Below are 22173 nucleotides of genomic sequence, written 5' to 3'. Positions count from 1 at the left end.
TCTGTGAACTCCCCTGGGCACTTATGGCACTGAAGCCATCTAGAACCTGCATTTTATGTACGTGAGCACCTTCTGCAAGGTCACATGGCAAGTTAATGGCACAATGATGAACAGAGCCCAGAAAATCAAAGCTATAACCAGAGGCACCCAAATGCATCTCATGGGCTACTTGCAACTGCAAATCCTTTTGTTTGACAAGGGGGCTTTAGCGGTGACACTGACCAAAACAGGTCACCCAACAGTGCCACAGGGTCATCCACACCAAGCCAGCCCCATTTACCTCAATGTCCTCAAAAGCACCATCCAACAAAGAGCAAACCTGCCCTACCTGCATTCAACATTCATCATAAATCTAAAAGTCCAATAGCCAGTAAACTCGAGTAATTAAAATCGTTTCACCTAAATGAGACTCAAACCAGGATGCTGAGTGGGCAGCCAATTCACCCAGCAAAACTCCAAGATACTCCACAATTCAAATCAGCACCGCAGGTGCCTCACACAATTTCTTCAAGTTTCTTTGCTCTGAGCACGCAACAGAGTTCTGTTTTCCAAGAAGAGAGCTCTGCCAGGGCCCCACACCAGGTTAGCACAGAGGTGCTTGGGTTGCGTGGAGTTTGAGGAAGGGTTGCTCCCTGAAAAAGAGGCACCGCTTTTAAGTTTGAAATTCTTGGAAAGCAAGAGTGCTTTACATGTCATTTGTTGCTTGACAAGACCCCTGTGTAAGACAAGTTACACTTCGAATAAATTCAGTGCTCTCTTGGTGTTTTTTTCTTACACTGCAAAGCCAACCAACAAGGCTTCAGGTCTGTCTTTCACTGAAGGGCCAAAGCTGTTCCCAAATGTACTCCTGAAGTCATGAGGAGGGAGAAATACACACACTTACGTATACACACAGACACATGTATTTAGAGCTCTCTTCAGTTTGGTTGCTCATAGATCCATGTGATATTTAGACAAGAATAAGGATGCATTCAGACCAACATGTAGGTTTTGTTGGTCTAGTGAACAGATGCAGAATAAACTTTTCCTCCCACTCAGCAGCCCCTGTGGTCTGCAGCCCCTAAGTCAGCAAGACAGAGGCAAACACATGGACTGATTCCCAGAACACTGAAACAATCCAATACTCAATCGTTCTCTGACTTTGAACACAAGAAATTGTGGGTCAATGCCCAAAGTCATTGCAGATAATGACAGTTCTAAGAATAATGCACAGGCTTCCTCATCATCTTAAATGCAGGTCTAGATACTTCCTGAAAGGATACAGCCTATAAACCTCAAGCACTGATTTTCACTCTAAACATTGCAGGCAAAAGCTTCCTAAGAAATTGTCAATAGCAGAAAACTGTTTAAATGATTTAAAGTCTTGATTCCATTGTATAAAATTGCAGTGATAGGCTGTTACGCATGTATGTTCTTCAGATTGGGATTGTGCAGACTTTCTCGATTTATTTAGGTTGGGCCACCTTCTCATTTTGTCTCCTAACGAGACTACCTCCTGTGGTACGGCCTCTCCTCCAGTTAATTATAAGCAGAAAACATCCTTGTAGATATATCTACAGCTCACAGAACCAGCTGGAGCCGAGAGCTCAGCCACACAAACTTCAGAACATGCCAAATCCTCAAGTCCAATAGTCTTTTGTCAATGCAAACCCTACTTCCCAGGACAAGAGTCCAAAGCTGGTTTATCACTACAGTCTTCCAGTTGGTCATGATCCTGTCAGCTCTATCTAAAGATGTTTCACGAGGTTTTATGACGAGATTTTAAATAGAAAAGGACTGTCTGCTACAAGGAAAAGGAATATTTTTTTTCTTAACCACAAGCCTTGCCAAATTGTTCCAAATTTGAATAGAAACTGTGAAATTCCAAATTAAAGTGTGAAAATATTTACTATAGTGTAAATTCATTAAGTCTGCAGAAAATTACGAGGTTGGCCCAGAGCTGCTCTCCTCTGAGAGAGGACCTGCCGAACAGCAAAAATTCTGCCACATGCCATGCTAATAAACAAACTAACCCTAAAATAAGCAGGTACATTGAGATTTTTTTTTGCTGTATTGATGAGGAGGTGACTTAACCATTATTAAAACACAGTTGCAAATGCTTCAGATTACACCTGCCACGTTGGGAAACATCTGGCCAAAAATAAAATGGAACCATCCCCTTTTTCCTCTTGTGTTCCTTCCATGGAGATGGAGCCCTGCGAGGAGCTGACCTCTGGCTGGCACCAGCATTGCTACAGCCCTACAAGCTCTGCACAGAATAATTGCTCCAAATTTACCCACTTCTCTGTTGGGAAACAAATGAGCAAGTATTTTTTAATCCAGCTGAATGACAGCTGGTGCTTCCACCATAACAGCTAATGCAAGTTCTCCAGCTGCTTGGGCTGCGTCCTGAGATCTTACATGGCTACAAACCCAGGCAGATGAACTCTCTGAGTCTTGCATGACTTTTCAGTCTGGACTGGTAACTTTGATCTAGAGTTTACCTTGTTTCATGAGCAGTTATCCTGCTTTCCACAGTTACTGGGCAATTTTCCTTCAGCAGATGACTCGCAAAAGATTCGCTGGATTTTGGCACAAATTAACACAAGAATATGAAAATGTTGCTGGAAAACAAACAAAACTGAACAAACCCTGGATTATAAATTTCCTATCTGAAAATCTATACAGCTCTGGGAACTTTATCTGTTGGAGAAAAAAACACGTTTTCCAGAGAGGTGGTGGCTGAACCATCCCTGGAGACATCCCAGGCCAGGCTGGACGGGGCTCTGAGCAACCTGAGCTGGTGCAGATGTCTCTGCTCATGGCAGGGGGGGCACTGGGGGAGCTGGGGAGGGCCCTTCCACCCAATCCATTCTATGATTCTACAAAAAGGAGGAGGGAGGCTTGAATGTCACCAGTGCTGACCCTGAAGGCAAAGGAGAATGATGGCACCTTCTGCCAAAGAACAGCTTCAGCTTGCTCCTTGTTGTAGCACCCTTATGATACCCTCATGTAGGATGCCAACAGGCTGACCACAGAGGACCCCTGCCCCAGCAGACTGTTCTCTGCCTCTCTACTGTCTACACAACACAGAAAATGGCCCTGATAGCCCCGATTTGTGGGGTTCTCTAAGCCCAGCACCCCCCAAGCTGCCTTTCACCCTCACACTGAGCATCGTGCTCATCCCACAGCCAAGATGCCAGTTGCACCAGTACTAGACCAGCTACAGCAGCCTGCCTTCGTTCCTACATAGCCTGTGGATTAATGAACAAAGACTTTCTCCCAGAGCCCACGCACAACCATCCTCCTCTGCAGGAGAACCTTGCCGCCGGTATTTTGGGTTGCCGTAGGAACTACAAGAGCAAGTACGGTCTTCACTTTCGGTCTTCTTAGAAGCGTTTTGTTATTCCGCTCCACTCCAAGCACAGATGTAGCAGTCATGGCATAAGCAGACTGGTGTCATTCTGAAAGCACGCAGCTGCCTTTTTCATCCTGTGTAGGAAAGCAATTGTTGGGCATGTAAGAGAGCTGCTTGTACCCTCAATGCTATAACGTTGTCAAGCTGCAAGTGAATTTCTTCAGCTGGAGTTTTCACTTCTTGGCAAGCACTGATGATTAAGCTGCTGTTTGGAGATTTTCATTTCTTTTCAGAGAGTAGTTCCTCTGTTGAAGGGGCTCTTTAAGTTTGTATGATATATGTCACTCTCCTGCTATATATCTCAAATGTCTCCTATTAAACCTGGAGGTGGGAACCCCACAGTCATTTTGAATAAACCTTCACTGAGACATTAAATAAAATGCAGAAGATTCGGCAAGGCACTTAAACTCTTGCTCAGCTCTACACATTTGCTCGAGTGCTTTTCTGAACAAGGTGATTTGCTGAATCAGGGCTGAAATGTCCTGGTTCTTCTAGTCTTAGAGAAAATGTCTGTGTGGGCACAGGGTCAGACAGTCTGTGTCTCCAGACAGGTCGAGACCCAGGCACGGTCAGAGACATGGATTGCACCCATCTTGGTATCTAAACATTTCAAAGACGTATTAGCCTTAGACATACTCCACTTTTTCTACTACAATATCTTCGGATTTCTGCAAAACCTTCCAGAAGTATGCAAAAGCCTGCCATGCAGTAACGCTGCATCCCTAAAAAATCTGGGAGTTCAGCCCTTTGGCAAACAGGCCTTACGACCTTCCAAAATCCAGGAGCAAAGCATGAATAAATAGATAGCAGCCAAGGCAGAATCGAGACTAGCACAAGATTGTTGTACAGACAGCTCATCATCCCGCACAGTTGTACAGACCCCTCCATTTACCACGTGTTTTTCCCCTCGCAGGGGCCAGCAGAGCAGATCCGTTAAGCAGGGGAAACTTGTACTGCTTGTTCAGTGATCTCCGAAGGATTTTTCAGCTGAACTACAAGCGTGTTGATGAACACACCAATTTATTATACACCTACGTTATCTATATTAAGTGACAAGGTCTCACTAGTAGCAAATCTTTTACTCTAAAGCCTGGTGTGAGGCTTCTCTCTGAGGAAAAGGGAGACAAGAAATCCAGTCCACCTTCTGTGCAAGAGCAAGATGCTCAGGACGGTTTGGGCACGGAGCTCTAGGGATTGTTTTGGGGAACAGAGATGTTTCGTTATTCTTATGCCACCAGGTTTCTGCCTGGCAGCAGAGCACAAGCGATAGGTGATTCTTTTTGAAACTTGGGAGAAACGCTGAGACCTAGATGACTATCACACAGAAGCGATAATGATAATCTAAATGAGGAAGCATTGACCTAAGACAACTAATTTTTCTGCATAATAACAATCATCCCTGCCATCCAAGCAAAACATGTGTTGTTACAAGTTAATGGGATGGAACAGGTTTAAAACCAGCAGGAAACAAGGGGGAAATTCATGCCTCTATAACCAGCTGGAAGAAGGTCTATGCATCAACCCATCCAAGACCTCAGAACAGGTATAAATGAGACACAGGCAATATACAGTCTGTGTGCTCTCTGTCATGATGGGTTTCACACATGGCAAGGCTGCAGCCAGCGCTTCCAAACATAGTTTTGTGCTTGAGTTAATAGTTCGGCTGATCTGTTCTATGCTTTTCTTGCCAGGGCTTGGTCATCTTTAAGTCAGTCTCTGCCTTCTGCAGACTTTCAGCACTCGTTCTGCACAAACACCAATCCACAGTCTAAACTTTTCCTTTCTTCTCCCACAGGTATTCACTATCACACCCATCCTGCACTCAAACCTGCTGCCAGGTTCTTGGGTGCCTCTTCTCAGTCCTACCATCGCTGCCCAGCTTTCCTTTAAGAGACCAAGCACAAGAAATCAGCACCAACCCCACAGCAGCAGCGAGAAGCTGGGAGTTATCCATCACCTTTGTGTGCACATATAAGACAGCTGATTCTTATTAGCAGATTAAAGTCATCCTAACTCAATAGTGAATGCAATTCAACACTAATGACATTAGGGGATTTTTTTCTCCTTTATGAAACTGCCAGGAGAAAGAGAGCACAATTACATCTATGCAGTATGTTAGCAGAGGAGCTCAGCTCCCGTCTCCATCGTGTTACACATGCTCTGCTGGCTTCATAACACAGCGTCTGGTCCTGGGCATCTCCCTTGGCACTTAGTGCATTTCCAAGAGCAAACACACAGTGACAAGAAAAGTTCAACACCGGGTCCCAAGGGTAATCTGTCTCCCAGACAGGCCTAGGGGAAATTTTACACTCTATGTGCAACCCAGCTGTTAGGCAGATGCTGTGTGCTCTTGGGTTTGAAATGCTCTAAAAAAAAAAAAAAAAAGAGAAATCAGAACAGGCTCCTTGCTACAGACAAGGCTGGGGTGGCACATTTCTTGACACCACTCTAAGCAGTTGTTGATTATTTTCAGCTATTGTTCCTCACTTCCTACAGTGTGCTGCATTATTAAATCCCCACCAAGGCTATGTCCACCTCTTTGAAGACCCAGGAAATCTTGAAGCCTTGGCCACATGCTATGCTCCCAGAGAGCATTTCAGCTCACAATATCAGAAAGCCTAAGCGAAGGCAGAGCATCCTTGTTTTCATGGGGCTTTTGTGCAGCTGCTAATGCAAATCATATATAAGAAGTCAATCATAGTACCATTTTGGTTGGAAGAGACCCTCAAGATCATCAAGTCCAACCATAACCTAGATCTAGCCCTAAAACATGTCCCTAACTCTGTTTCGCAGGTGCTGCTCTCCAAGCCCTGGGTCCTGGCACCCCACATTTAACTGGAGCAAAGCTTGTCCCTTGGACACAAAAGAGAATGCAGCGTAAAAGAAAGAAACCACATCACAAACTTCTTGTGTGATTCAGAGTGGCAAAACACAACCTTTCCTTGTGCTTATTCTTCCTGTTAGCGCACCGTAAGGAAAGCAGCCATTTTTCCCCCCTTTTCCTCTCTGCTCACACTTTTGCTGCCTAAACAGTTTTGTTCCTCAATATGTTAACTCAGAACAAGAGCTGATACTCACACTCATGCACAAAGAGTAATCCCAGGAGACCGAGCCCATCACAAACCCCCTCAGCCACTGATGCCACAGGCTGCCAGCCCCAGGACATACAAATATCACCATAAACAATTTTGGATTTGTACCTTAGTGGGCTGGCCTCAGGTCACTTCTAACAGACAGCAGAAAACAGCATGTCAGGTGTGTTAAGAGAGAAGAGCCATTTCAAAGCCACCTTCCCGGACTCATACGGGCTTTGCTATTGCATTTACTGCTGTACCAAAGCAGGTGTGACAGTCACACATCAGGAAAGCCAAGTGCATAACCTCACAGGAAAACACAATCATGTGCAAAAAGCCAGCAAAAAGTCATTTAAGTCACCTTTGAAAGCCTTAACTCACAGGTTTAAGGGTGGGTCTTGATCCCAGGAGGAATCGCACAAGCAGGCAGTGAGCCAAGAGAAACCTTAATCCAGATCTCCAAGATAAGGGAATCGTGCTTTGTGTTATTTATTTCCCTTCTGCTTTCTGTTGCACATCCACCTGCACTCCTCCTCCAGCTTCCTGGAGGGTTTTGCACTTGTGGTCCAGGCAGCCAGTGCCAGTCCCACCCAAACTCCTCCCGAGGAGCATCACCTTTGATTCCTCAGCTCACAGTTCTGACTGCTGAAGACCGAGTGTCAATGATTCAATCTTTATAGGTAAATAATGCCCCCAGAAACGCATATGGGAGAGGTCTCCAAACAACCGGGTCAAACAAATTCTCTTCATTCCCAGCACATTCACCATCCCACCAACGCAACCACCATCTCACCAACACAACCACCTCTGCGTTGGGCTGGAAATAAAACAGTTATATTATGACCTTCCATTTCTGTACCTTTATAGCAATGAAGAAATTCAAAGAGAAATACCAAGTGAATCATAAGCTATTCTAAATTCAGTGAGGATAAAGTTCTAGTTGGGATCCAATTTAGGGTAAACTTACATTTTATTTGAACTGCTCATTCCTACTTACAAGCATATTAGGTTAGGCCCCATGCACAGTCTTGAAATACCCACTGGACACTAATATTTGACAACAAAAAATAGAAGACACATGAAAATCTCTTGCCATTAAGATCAAAAGAGAGTGAGCATACACTTTGACATTTCTCCCTTCCTGCAATGAGCCCCTATTTTGCAAAGCAAATTCCACCATGTAGCTTTGAACTTCTGTAGAGAAAAGATAAAAGGTGAAAACCCAGCTCTTTGAAAGCCAACATCAAGACTTCTGTGAACTTCAGATGAATAAGGTGTGACCCACGATTTTCTGCAGGAGACCTGGGACCACAAACTGTATTCCTCAGCTCCCTGGAAGCTACTAATGGACCTTCACTGCAGAGATGTGAGTACACCTCACGGAGGGATATAGACCAGCTAGTTTGAACTGTAACAACCACAGCAAAGAGCTCAGAAACCTTCCTGATCCGCTGAGTATGCAACAAAAAGCACTGAGCTCCAAGCTACCACAGCTCCAGTGCTAGGCCTGCCCAAGCTATCTCATTGAAGGCTACCAGTGCGTCTCTTCTCCAGTTACGGGCTCTGTAATTAATACCTCTACATAGCATAGTAAAAAAATGATTTTAAGTGGGGAATTCATGGACAGGCACAAGAATTTTCAGGCTTTTCTCACTTTGTAAAACAAGGTGATCTTCTCACGGGAATTGGGATTAAGGGCAGGAGAATGTTTCACAATGGACAAGAAGGTTCTTGCCTAGCAAGAACTGAGAATTACTGCTATAGAAGAGGAAATCAGGAGCTACACTATTGCCTCTTCAAGTTTTACACCTCCAAACAGCCTATATTAGCAATACGCAACAGGAGAATCACTGTCGTTCACAAACAGTAAGCATGTAAACAAGATGATCTGAAATACCATTGTTTAACTTGAAAACTAGATCCGGGGGAAGACCAGTCCTTCTGACTCGCACGCCAGGGCATCACAGTTTATCTTGCTGAGCATCCACATTATTTCCTCCCACCTCTATATTTGCCCCCAGTATTCAGCCTCAGTCTTCTTTACCCAGACTCGGTACCTTAGTTTGCCAAGACGTTGAAGGCCATCACTGGAAATGTTCTCAACCATCAGCAACAGAATCATGGAATCATTTTTGCTGAAAGAGACCCTCAAGATCATTGAATCCAACCATTAACCCAGCCCTGGCACTGCCCTGTGTCCCCGAGAACCTCATCTCTGCATCTGTCCAACCCCTCCAGGGATGGTGACTCCCCCACTGCCCTGGGCAGCCTGTTCCAATGCCCCACAGCCCTTTGGGGAAGAAATTGCTCCCCAGATCCAACCTCAACCTCCCCTGGCGCAACTTGAGGCCGTTTCCTCTGGTCCTGGCGCTTGTTCCTGGGGAGCAGAGCCCGACCCCCCCTGGCTCCAAGCTCCTTTCAGGCAGGTCAGAGATCAGAAGGTCTCCCCTCAGCTCCTGTTCTCCAGCTGAACCCCCAGCTCCCTCAGCCGCTCCCATCACCCTTGTGCTCCAGCCCCTTCCCCAGCTCCGTTCTCTTCTCTCCACTCGCTCCAGCACCTCAAGCTCGCTCTTGTTGTGAGGGGCCCAAAACTGACCCCAGGATTCGAGGTTTGGCCTCCCCAGTGCCCAGTCCAGGGGGAAATGTCAGCAATGCCAACATCTTCAAGCTCCAACAGCCACTGTTACTGTCAGACAGCTGTGCTTAAAGCATGATAACAAGTGCGGCGTGGTAATATTTAGCATATTAAAATACTTTATGGTAGCTAATGAATAAATTTACATGATGGTCCCAAGAGATGATCTGATCACCGTGAACCAGTTACCTCAGTACTGGCTCCTTCAGGCACAAGTGAGGTGGACACAGCAACCTTTGCTCTCTCACATCACCCTCCACCCCGGTGCGATGCTCCAGGTGAACATGACTCGCTGCACAAAGTGCTCACCCTGAGCAATGGAGCCCGGAGCAGAGCCCAGCTCAGCACCACCAAACCAGGGCACAGAATGGTTGCCCAGCCCAGTGCCGGGGCTGGTTCACATCACAAGAGGCACAACTCCTGTCACTGGACCAGCCAGGGGCTAAACTAGTCCCAGTTGCAGAAAAAGATGTTGTGTTTGTGGCTCTAGGGCACGTTGTCCTTGAGTAGCATTGCTGCCCACAGTAAGCTGGTGCTCTGGGTAGGTTTTTTCCCCTAATTTCACAGTCCAGAAGATGCTCTGCCTGTACTTCATGGATCTCTGATCTGTCTGCACTCAATTAGACCGAAGAACTGTTCACAACACCAGACTGTGACACTGAGCCCTCCCACGCCAAGGAAAATACTTTATTTACTGTATTTTAATGCGTTCTCAGATCATGCTGAAGCCTTGAATTCACAGGAGGCAAGTGCACTCCATTTGCTGAAGAAAAGGTGCTCCCCAGTCCTCAGGACACAGCAACTTTCCTAAATCACCTGTTGGTCATTGGAGCTTTTTGAGTAGAAACAGGTCACAGCTGACAAATCTGCAGCCCACAGGAGAGCTGGTTTGGAGCAATTGCTCTGGTGCTGTCCTGCTGCTGATTCAGGAAGAAGTTTTCCCCAGCTTACTCTTAAAGCACTCCACCCGACTGATGATTCAGTCTTTTTGCTTTAAGCATAAATCACTTTCCAGATAAAGTCTTGCTAGAAAGCTTTCATTGGCCCTAATTAAAATGAAACTCTGTGAAAGTATAAACAGAGGATCAGCAAGGAAAAACTGGGCTGAGGTTTGTGAACTTGTATTCTCCCTTCCCTCATAATTCCTCCATTTATCATAGGACAAGGAGTGAATATTTGCAAGGTGGATTACTTGCTGCAAAGTCTAGCCTTTGATGCTATTTTTCTCTAAATCTGTAGGAAGGCTGCATCTGGACTGCCTATAAAGTCATCTCAATCCTTTAGAAATGACTAAACAACCCTTCACAACAAAGCTCTTGCTTTGGAAAGACCTGAGCCAAACCATCAACACTCAAGCCCAAGCTCCCTCTTTCCTGAACATCAGTTTATATCAAACCCTTCAGCTTGCCAGATGCCACTGCAGACTGACATTTCGTTCTCAAAGCTGCTTTCAGGACAGAGTTAAATTAACGCTGAACTGGTAAAGTTCGTCTCACCCTGCGGCTGAGCCCAGCCATCACCACTGCAAACTAAAAAACCCAACTCTTCTGAACACCCCACAGCAAACGTAGTAGCAGGAAAAGAGAAGCAATAACAAAGCCCTATTGATGCAGAGCAATCAATCAATCAGTCAATCAATTGCCATTTTCCAGAAGGAAATGAATGGCCCATTAAGGAAGCTGGTCTTAACCTCAGCTTCCCCGTAATGGGTCTCAGTCCTAGACTGCCTGGCATCAAAAGGATTTCAGCCCTAAGAATAGACCCCATGTGGGGCTGTCTGCTTGAGCAGCAGGAAAGGAGAGGGTCTGCACAAGCAAGGCAACAAAACCTACCTCAACTAAACCAAGCCAACACGTGACAGTGGGCACACAAAGGCAGGAATGAGGGAAGGGCTCTGCTAAGCCTGAGGAACAGCAGCTTTTCCCACTTTCTAGTTAGTGGAAGAAAAAGCACCAGCCTTTTTTCTTCCTAATGCATAATCACAGTTTACATAGACCATATCTTGCCTTTTGTGGTCCCATAGCCTTTTACAAATCTTAATTAAGCAACACATTGAAAGTAGGTTCATAGCTCAGCTCTGATGAGTATCCTGCATCAGGGAATGCTGGTTTCCTTGAGAAGGGAAACCAGCTCCACCATTGCAAAAGTTTCCTCACCAGAAACATTCTCCTCAGCAGTGGAAAAGCCAAGTGGTGAATCAAAGCTCCCTAAATGAGTAATAAACTCTGGCATTCACCTGTTGTCCAAGTCTAAATGTTCTGGCTGACTTCTCATCCTCCAAAACCAAGGAGAAGGACCCTCACACATGCTCGCTTACCCCACCGTTCAAGTTCTGAGGGCAAGATGTAACATTTTCCAGCTTCTTCCCCGTATGGGTCCAGTAGAGACCCAGCTGATTCGGGCAGCATTACTGTGCAGTTGCTGGGTTGACCGGTGCTGTAAAGATGGGCTGATTGCATTGCTGCTACCTCTGCACAGCCTGACAACTGCATCTTTACAACACCCACCACGCTGGCTTTTCAGTCATTGCTCCAGTGCGGTTTAGGCTTTTGTTTCATTTTTAAATTTGTCTAACTTAGAGTGCGCACAGAAGAAACCAAGACGAAAGCCAAGCGGCCAGAAAAGAGCAGATGACTGAAGCTCTGAAAAAAGTGAAGGGCTGCATAGAATGGATTTTCTCCACTCACAGCTTTTCTCAGCTACTAACCTGCAAAAGCTCAGCCAGCTCCTCTGCAAGCAGAGCAGCACGGGGAGGGGGTGACACAGCACGTGGGGCAGGGACAAGGGAGAGGGGACAGAACTGGCTGCTCTAATAGTTACATGAACAGCATGTGCCGAGTGGTTCTGTAGCACAACACACACCCTCACCCTCCACCCAACACACAGATCATGCAGAGACCCTCATATCTGTCAGAGACCTGAACCCGCCAAGCATTAAACCCTAACTTGGGGTCTCGGGCAAGGCCTGACATTGTACAACGAATACTCGCTGCATCTCATCCAGGCATCTATTTCCAATTAGATTAATGGGTAACAAGAATGATACTATAATAATCTTCAAAGCAACCCCCAAAATCAATACCCCAATAGTAAGCTCCGTTTTTTGCATGTGGTACAAAAGGCAGTTTGGGAGAAGATGATCTAATACACCACATATTGATTAATCAATTCCAGCCAGGATGCTAATGGGTTTTCTTACAACGATTGGCACTAGAAGGATGGAGCAGGATTGCTGAATGAGAATGGGAGTAAGTGGTTGTGTGATGAAGTTTCAGGGCAAGGGGAGGGCAAGCAGTGGGGGAAATGGGCTCTGCTAGACGTTGTTCCAAGCAGGTAGAGATTGGGAAGAACTGGAGGAACTGAGCAATAAACAGAGAAGGTAATATATCAGATATATTGGCTTCAAACACAGCTGAATTGTACCTTGCAATTTACTGTGGTTGATATTAATAATACTTTCCTGTTGCTACAGAAACCCTCACAGAAAAGCCTGCGAAAGATCCCAGCATGGGTCTAGAGTCTATAATGAAGTAGATTGAACACTTTGCAGTCCTACCGGCCAGTGAAATGGTCTGGAAACATTATCAATGCCTACCTTAGTTATTTTTCCACATTGGCACTTCTGGCTAGAACACCAGGGGGTAATTCAGATCATCTATGCATGGCTGTCAGTTTGTCCTTCCTTTGGCTGTCAGATGATCCTTCCTTCTACGGTCAACAGACAGAAGCAGCCGGTGCAGCCATACATTGCTATCAACACGACTCGCTCTCTCCTTCGTGCTCAGGTACTTGACAAAGTTCTTTACTACCATAGAAACTGGAAGCACAAAACAGCTGGGCCATCCTCCAGACCTGAATCATAACACTTTACACCCACTGTACAAACATGTGAAGATCTAAGCAAATCATGAAACCGGGGAGAACAGGTCTGCAACAGACACACGGGTCCCTTACAGCTCCCAAAGAGCAGCTGCCACATTTTGCAAAGGAATATGGTACAGACACTGGAAACCAGCTGAAGGGCTCCATTCCCAGCTGGTTAGCAAGGGTTAGGTGTTTGCATCTCAAGAAAGGATGCCTCAAAAGAGTAGATATAAATTATGGACACAAATGAGAGCATCACTCTGCCTGAAAGACAGTGGAGTCAATTCAGATTTTGTTAACCGGGTGAGGTTGCCCTACTCTTTGTAAAATTTGAAACAGTAAAACTGACCAAGAGGTTCTGACCTCAAGTGGCTGTGACAGTCCTGGTCCCAGCTGGCAGGAGACACAGCCAGCAAAGACGCTAGTGAGGAAATTCAGCCTGGTGTATCTTCTCTACAGCCAGTGGAGTCATGCCAAGCGTGAAGGTGACCAACAGGGCTTTGTAAAATTGTACTGGAGTTGGCAAAACTAGTACTGGATCTCAGTGCTCACATCCAGCTAGTGCTGTTCATTGATGTAGACTACAAGTCTGGTCAGGAAGGATAGACCTGGTCAGGAAGGATAGACCTGGTCAGGAGAGGAAACCTCTAGGTACAAAATGTTTCACTGGTTTTGCCACTCTATGTTGTGCAGTTTAGTAACTGATTTTCTATGAGACATTGTGAGAACTTTTTCCTACACATCCACCCATCCTACAGCAGAGAACACCAGCATCTTGGAGGGACACATACCAGTCCTTACAGGTGCTAACACCACACTTGACACAGGACATCATGTTGCAGGTAAGCAAATCTACAGCCTCAAACCACCACAGGCCACAGTAGTGGTTCAAAGGCTCTCCCAGGACCTGCAGAGCAACCCTCAAGAAAACAGGAACAATCCTCCTAAAAAGCAGGGTGAGGTGCTAATCAGCAAGGGGAAAACGCACAAACAAAGTTACTACTTTTTCTTTTTTTTTTTCTTTTTCTTTTTTTTTTTTGCCCCAGAACAACCATTTCCAAACTAACACATTGTGTAACAGCATCTCAGGAGATGCCTCGTCAGCCCCAGACTCACATTGTAGAGGATGTCGGTCCATCCCTCCATGGTGATGCACTGGAAGACAGTGAGCACGGCGAAGAGGATGTTGTCGAAGTTGGTGATGCCGTAGTTGGGCCCTTGCCAGTACTCCCTGCAGGTGGTCCCGCTCTCGCACTGCCGGGCAGGAGGCTCCTCTCCGCACGGAAAATCTCCCACCTCATCACCTGCAGAGAAGAACAACAGGGAAAAAGTCACCGACTGAAACCAGTCGAGCAGCTGGTGCTGCTGCATCCTCCCTGCACCACTGCAGGAACGTCTTCTCCATTTCAGGCTTCCTCGTGCTGCTACGGGCATGTAAAAGTCATTACACCCATGTAATCATTTATATACGTTATAAGAGATGGTTTAGTGGCAGGGTGGCGCAAAGCCATCCCTCAAGTGCCCATAATTTAAAATTTGCCCCCGTGTTCAGCCATGTCATATATGACAAATAGCACGAAAAAACCAGCACATTAAAAGCAAGACCTTAGGAATGGTGCACACTTGAAACACATGAGCCAACGATAGACCCTCACAGAGCATAGCTAAGTGCCTACTATTGGCACTATAACATTAAAGCAAAAGGGCAAATTCTTCACCAGTGGCTTAAGCAAGACCTGCTTGCAAACAGACCCAAAATTGCCCAGATACAGATGTGAGACCACAGCTGCATGAGGAGCCCCTGGCTTCGGCACAAGGCAGTGCCACCACAGCAGCCTGCGAGTGGCCTGCGAGCTCCGGCCCCTCTGTAAACCTCATATTTCTGCCCAAAAGGGCAAAGCTGTGGAGTGCAGGTTCACGTGGCAGGGAAAGCATCCAGCTGGCAACCTTGTGTGCAGCAGGGATGGGGTTTCTCTGCTGAGTTCTATGTCAGACCCAAAGAAGTCCAAGGAGGAAGGGTCTGTCACCATTAAGGATGACAAGGGGTGGCCAGAAGGGTGGTCAGCATCTTCCAGGGTCAGCTGGGAAGTGTGGAGCACTGCAGCCCTCCAGAGACATCGCGAGCACCAACAGAGAGCAGTTTGGAAAACTGAAGTGCTGGGTTTTCAGAGTAAATAAATATAGCAAGTAATATTCCTGTTTACACAGAGATGCAATTTGGGGAATATTAAAGGGTTTTAAAAGTGACACGTTATGGTAACGGAGCAGCAAACTGCACAAAATCAAATTCACCAGGGGGAAAACAAGATCAGCACTAGCAATAATTAGGAATAATCATTCCATAGAGCAAAGTCTGCAGGAGGAAAACAAAATTGTCACTGTGGCTCCAGGATATATATATTTATGTGTGTTTGTGTGACGTGTTTTCCTGTTGATTCAACACCTTAATACAGGGTATCTCTCTCCAGCTCCCATATGGGTCACCACAGGCTTTCACAAGGGCTTACTAAGACAAGACTACAAAAAGAAAATACTGAATCTGGCTCTCTCAGTCCGTTCGTGAGTGTGCCTTAAAAGAGAATCCAGTCTTATCTCTGTTTGGCCTTTTGTTGCCAGGTAATGCTCTTGAAAATACAATGCATATCTACTAAGAAGGATTGTGGAGGGTTGTTTTCTTCTTTTTCTTTTTTTTCTTTTTTTTTTCTTTTTTTTTTTTTTTTTTGTAAAAGAAACCAGAACTGGTCCCCCTACTCCCATGGCTGAGGATGACAGAGAAAAGCAGAGTCTCAAGGGAAATTGGGAATCAAACATGATGCCCTCCCTACCCTGGAGCACTTGGGCTGGCTCAGCTGCTTAAAAATAATTGTGTCTCAGCACAACAGGAGGATGCAGGGTGAGGAAAACAAGTCAGGCATCTGCTGGAATATCCACTGCCATTAATTTTTACCAATTTTTCATTAAAATAAAGTTTCCACTGGCTTAGAACAGCCTGTCAGGCTCAGTGGCAAAGGCCTTGAATGACCCTTTTGCCATACTTTGGTCCCTAACATCCCTCTCGATTGCAGTTTATTACTGACCTACCCAGGGCTTGAGCAACATTTGCTGTTGACACCTCTACTTGGTTCCCTCCGTGATGTCCTGAAGTAACAGCTAGTACCTCTCATACCGCTCCTGATTCCATGAAAAATCCCAAGAGTTTGCTCAATTTGGGGCATTTGGGGCATCATCCTCCAATATACGACCCTCTGGCAGAGGCATCTCTTTAACGAGGTTCACATTTCTACCCCTAAGCCAGCCTTTGGAGCCCACGGTATCAGTCCCGGCCTTATTAATGCACCTCTTTGGAGACGATGAGCACTTAGGCTTTAAAAAGCTCGGCTGATGGGTTTGCGGGATGCTCTTGCAGCTCCGCTCGCAAGGGACCGCAGCGCCAGGAAACCTCACCGCTCTCTGCCTTTCCAGAAACACCATCACCCTACTTCCCGCCGAGCAGGGGGGAATCGATCCCCGTAATTCATCCGACAACCAGCTCGTCAGCCCTTGAGAAAAGCAGCGACCGGTGCCTGTAAACACAGGCGCTTTCCCACACCGCCCGGCGAGGGGGCTCGGGGGGATCAGCCCGGCCACGCCATGTCCCCCCACCGAGATACCAGGTGCTGCGATGCAGAGATACACAACGCGCACACCGGTTTTTCGGCCGCGCTCCCAATTCCTAGCTGGGGGCCTCCCAGCAAGCGAGAGTCACCTACACACGACACTACACGTGACAAAAATCTGTTCTCTGTCCCCGAGCTTGGCAGAGCCATCTCTCAGTCATCACTGATGTCAGAGCCTCGTCTGCAGAGAATGCAAACAGATTTGGGGATTCTTTTTCCCAATTAAGTTAACTAGTTTCTGAGAAGAGGGAAGGGAAAAAAAAAAATAATCTTTTTTTTTAATCATTCTTCTCTTTAGCCCACTGGCTAAAGTCAGTGCATTACCCTGTTTCCCCAAAAATAAGATGCTACGCCAGAAACTAAGCCCTAGCATGATTTTTCGGGATTTTTAGGGATGCTCGAAATATAAGCCCTATTCCAAAAATAAGCCCTAGTTACAGTTCATTAAAAAAAAGTCAATTTAAATAGTGTCCAGGCTGCTATACGTGTAAAAAAGTAAGCACCTTTTGGAGCAAAAATTGTATAAGACGCTGTCTTATTTTGGGGGAAATAGGATAGCAAGATCCTCAGAGCTCAGCCTGCAGCTGCTCCCTGCAAACGAAGGATGCAAAAAAAAAAAAAAAACAAACACCACCACCACCACCCACCTCATTCTGAGGCTGCAATTTAACAGACCTGAAAGTGCTCCTAGAAAATACAAACTTGGTCGTAATTGCTTTCTCCCCGCCATCTCACCAAGAGCACTTCTGCTCCCTGCACACCCATATGGTCACTGTTACTGTTCCTCCGTAATTGCTGAGACAGTGCAGGGGGCTGTGACCTGTTCTGCTTGGCATCAACACACCCCCACACAAAAAAATTTTCCTCTCCTACAAATCCAGTCCAAAAATTCCTTTTTTTCCCCCAAGAATCGTGCTTCACTCACAAATCTTCTCTAAACACCCAACTGTCCTTTACAAGTTGTGTTCTGTTTTTCTAATGTTACATAGGAACATAAGCAAAAAAAATTCACCATGATTTTGCAAAGCTCTGTGTAAACCAGATATATTAAACTGTTTCCATGTTGTTGTTAGAAAGCACTGTGAAGGATGCCCAGGAATTTGGCTGGGATGTTGTTTTATTACCATTTGAATGCATACAAATAAATCAATATTACGACCTATTAGTGATAATCACTGAAAATACAAGACTGTGTTTTTAAAGACAGTCAATTGTACCTTAATTTGCAATCTTTTGAAGACAAGAACAACATTTTTGTCTGTGAATAGCCTAGATAACCACAACATATTAACACTGCTACAAAGGAATGTTAAAAAAATACATGGGAAAAATCAATGGGTTGTGGGTTGGTTTGTTTTTAAATTTGGGATGAGTTCTGAGCCATGGACAAGCAGGTGGATTTGACACAGCAGCGGGTCCCAGCGAGGGTCTCTGGGCATCACTCCTCTCCATCTCTGGGGTTTATCATTCATTCCCATGCAGACACATCATTTACTCCGCAGTGCCCAATTGCTTAATTTCCCTTGCTCTGGGACACTTTTATCCTTTCTCCATCAGAGGGCTCCTAGCCTTCCATCTATTGCCCCTTTTTTTTTTTTCTTTTAAATTTTTTTGGTCACTCCCAGTCTTTCCAACCTCACTATTTCACCCTGATGTTCTCATACCCATGCAACTTGCTCCAGAAACCTTGCAAGGAAATTCAGTGTTCAGCCGCCGTTTACAGAGCTAAAACCAATGAAAATGTAAACGGACACCAAGGAATCAAAAAAATAACAACAAACTCCCACTCCCTTTCAGCAAGCTGGAACAACAGGAATGTGGTTCTGCATTTCTGCTATGAAAAAACCAATCCCGTGCGAGGCGGCCCTCAGAACCTTCATCTCACTCTTGTGTAGACGGAGCACAAAAGCTTGTTAACTCTTAATGTAGGTGGGTAAAAAGGGAAAAAACACAATAAGTGTAGACAAGGAAAAGGAAAAGCAACATAAGAGCAGGATAGGAAGCGTCTCGATCAAACGGAGGGGGCTGGAAGCATCGTGATGATACACTGGGGTGGGAGTGAAGCTCAATACTCACCTGTCTCGTTAGAGAAGCAGGTTTTGTGAAACTTCCCCATGTAGAACTCCAGCCCGATGATGGCAAACATCACGATGGCGAAGAAGAGGAGCAGCCCGATCTGAAGCAAGGGCACCATCGCCTTCATGATGGACTTGAGGACAACCTGCAAGCCTGTGGGGACAAGGAAAAACACATCAACAGTGAGGGAAGGAAAACAAGGGCTTGGGGTGGGGTGAGGTAAGAGAGAGGGGGGTCTAAGGGAGGAGTTGGGATTGGCAATACTGAGCTATGCTGCTTTTCCCAGGGTGCTATAAAGAAGATGCTACAGCCATAAAATACTCAAGATGTGAGAGAGACAACCAGGAGATTTATCTTTTTCTGACTCCTTTTCTTGAAATCACGGATTCAAAGCTTTCTCCAGCTTCAGGGAGAAAAAAAAAAGACTTTTCCTGAAGCCGGTGGAGTCTTAAAACTCAGCCTGGAGCTGGGCCAGGTCCTTAAGGCAGCTCCTTTGGATGCAGGAGCAGAGCTGGGCGCTGCTGCGGTACCCGCTGTCCCGGGGGGCAGGATGCACCGCGCGGTGCAGGAGCTGCCTCCCCCTCTATAAGGCACAAAAAAAGCCACGATGCTGCCGTGTCTTTCACACCCCGTTTCTGAAGAAACAAAACCCTGTCTCCAGGGCGACCCATCCACAGCTTTTCCACTGGCAGCAAAACTCATTTTCAATTAAAACCAAGGGAGATAAGGCTGGAAAGATGGAAATGTCAGATAACGTCGTACAGTTGCACATAACAAAAAAAAATTCAGTGATAAGCAGCTGCTGAAAGACCCTTTGGTGACCTGTCCTAAGGAATGGAGAATGTTCATCATTGTCTTGCCACCTTGCACAGCACTACGAAGGTCAATACAGGTACGTGCAGAAAAATAAAGCATGAAGATCTGTTGGAGAGGAAAAATACTTAAGAGTGTAGAAGAAAAGCACACATCATATTTGTGTATGAGTGCACCTCTAGGTTGTACAGGAGGAAAAAAACTGCAGCATGCTCGGCTTTCACAGCATCTCTAAAAACAAGGCTGTAAGCAACAGTGTGAGGATATTGATAGTTTCAGGGCCTCGGCAAGGCGTGATGTAGCTCCTCACCGGAGCATTCAGACCCTTCACATTAGCAGATAAAATATTAATATATCCATTTGCCCATTGAGTAGGCAGCACCAAGTCCTACCTGCTCTTTCCCTTCATTTTTTCACCTTATCCAAGGGGTAAAATCCCCAATGCAGGATGCTCAGCTGGTAAAAGCTGTTAGAAGATCCACACTCGGGGTTGGGAGCCTGAAAGTTGCAAGATTTGGGTCTTGGGTCTTCGCACCCCAGAGAATCCATTCAACCCTAAAGGCTCTGCTGAACCACAACCCCTCCTGCTCACATTCCAAATTTGGGAGGGCAGTGCTGAAATCAGCAGGATCTACCCAAAACAGGGAGACACAAAATCAGAACCTCACAAGGGCAGGAGCCACAGACCGTGAGGAAGCAGAGGGAGAAAATGTTGCTCAGAAAAAGCACGCGACACCCCAAAAGCCACAGAGCTCCTCTGGCTGGGAAGATGACGTTATCACAACACTCACTTGGGATTCCCGACACGAGCTTCAGAGGCCGTAACACTCGGACGGCTCGCAGGGTCCGCAGGTCAAAATCAGTCCCAGCAGTTGCTAAAATCCTAATTGTAAAAGCAAAGAGAGGTGCAAAAGATGAGATTAAATGCAAATTCCTGTTTCCAAAGCACGGACAAGTCTTGTGTAAAAACAGCAAATATTCAAGCTGCTTTAAACTTTGTACCTGAGATTATGTTACAAATTGCGTCCACTGAAAATCATCAATTCAGATGCTCCTCCAGAGCTGCTGAGCCTTGCTTAGCTTATAAGAAAATCTGAAATACCTGCCTGTTTATGGAGCTATTTATACATAGCAAACAGGGCCGGGTCTGGCCACTGAAGAGCAGCACCCTGTGCTTACAGGAAAGCATATATCATTTTTTCAGGGTACAGTAAGAGGGAAATAAACCCCTCACTTATGCTAGAAATTATCTGCCAGAGCTTCTCCCTATAATAAATTCAGAAATCACTCACGTACTGATGCATGGTGTTTCCTAATATCTGAAGGAGTTTCTAGGTAAACAGTTTACTCTGTATGTGCAAAATTAACTTTTGTTCAGAGTATCTTATTTGAGGAGAATATCCAATGAGCAGGTGCGAGTACTTCCTCTGATACACTGCAGTTACTCTGATAAGAAATACAGCCCCCAAACCAGAACGATTCTTAAATTTTTAAGTGCATGCAGAGGAAATTAAATGCCTTCAGTGTTCCAGCAAAAGAAAAAAATATTGTCACAGTGTCCACAAGCCACAATGATGCAAACTCCTTAAGCGAAGAGGCTGCAAGGCACACGGCAAGCAGAGCAAACCCGTGTGCATGAGTTACTGCAGCACTTCCTATGATGCTTCAACTAAAATATCCTTTATTTGAGACAGGGCTTTTCTAACACAAGCCAACCACGCAGTTAGTCCAGAGCAAAAACCCTCTTATCAGCTCCTCATCGAGGGCACCATTTAAAGTGATTTTAAGCAACTGCTGTTAGTTTTTACTGGGTTTGTCCCCAGGCTGTTTTACCAAGGTGGAAGTAGCTGAGCACCCAGCCCACTGGTGGGTTCTGCAAGCCCCCAGACACTTGGTACCCACCACTGAAGGTCTCACCGCTTAATTAACCACAACTACTGACCCAACTTCCACCACAACCTGACACTTCGCCAACCCTTCCCCAAGAGCTACAGCAGCAAGAGGGACTTGCAAACCCAGCTGGAAGCTGGGATTCCAGAGCTGGGAGGAGGCTGCCAGACCTGGGCAGTGAACCCCTGGGGATTAAACACCCGGACACAGCAAGTGTCCCATGCTGGCGCACAGAGATGCTGAGCACCCACAGTGTGCACCCGTGATTCACCTGCACCTGCCCAGGGGCCTTTTTTCTCAGTGCCTGGTAATAGGCTGCAGAGCAGTCAAAAAAAAAAAAAAAGTGTCCAGCTCCCATAAAAAATACTAGGAAAAAAAAGAAGAGTATTTCAAATGAAACACATAGTTTTACTGCGTAATATGCATTATGCAGGATGTCTGGCAAACTTAGCCGTGGGCGACACAGTTGGGTAGGGAGCGCTCAGGGGATAGCTACACTCAGATATAAACCCTGTCCTTGACTGCTGCCAAGCCTGGCCTAGGGAGGAGCGGGGCCAGCATCGCTGTGCGGAAAGGGCCAGACTCCATCAGCAGGAGGTGCTGGAGGTCAGGAAAACAACATGCTGAGATGTTGGATGGTGGGAGAGGCAGCAGCAAGCCAGGACCTGAGGAAGAGAGTATCTATATCTGAGACACCTGTTCCTACATTTTTTAGGACCAGAAAATTCACATTACATCAGCAGTTTAAACATAAGCAACAGGAGACAA

At 45.9% G+C, this 22173-nt stretch overlaps 1 protein-coding gene across 1 annotated transcript in view; it reads right to left on the bottom strand.

Moving 5' to 3' along the window:
- The window catches only part of CACNA1B (calcium voltage-gated channel subunit alpha1 B), a 284101-nt gene that overhangs the window by 163012 nt on the left and 98916 nt on the right, over positions 1-22173 (bottom strand). Inside the window, exons 4-6 of the mRNA XM_065648624.1 lie at positions 20307-20398; positions 18703-18855; positions 14087-14274 (exon numbers count right to left, since the gene is read on the bottom strand). Coding sequence (XP_065504696.1) covers positions 14087-14274; positions 18703-18855; positions 20307-20398 — 433 coding nt within the window. The remainder of the gene's footprint in view (positions 1-14086; positions 14275-18702; positions 18856-20306; positions 20399-22173) is intronic.

This window comes from Caloenas nicobarica, chromosome 19 (genome assembly GCF_036013445.1).
Source record: "Caloenas nicobarica isolate bCalNic1 chromosome 19, bCalNic1.hap1, whole genome shotgun sequence".
Classification (NCBI taxonomy): domain Eukaryota; kingdom Metazoa; phylum Chordata; class Aves; order Columbiformes; family Columbidae; genus Caloenas; species Caloenas nicobarica.
The sequence above is the reverse complement of the archived record's forward strand: the minus strand, read 5'-3'. Positions and strand labels throughout refer to the sequence as shown.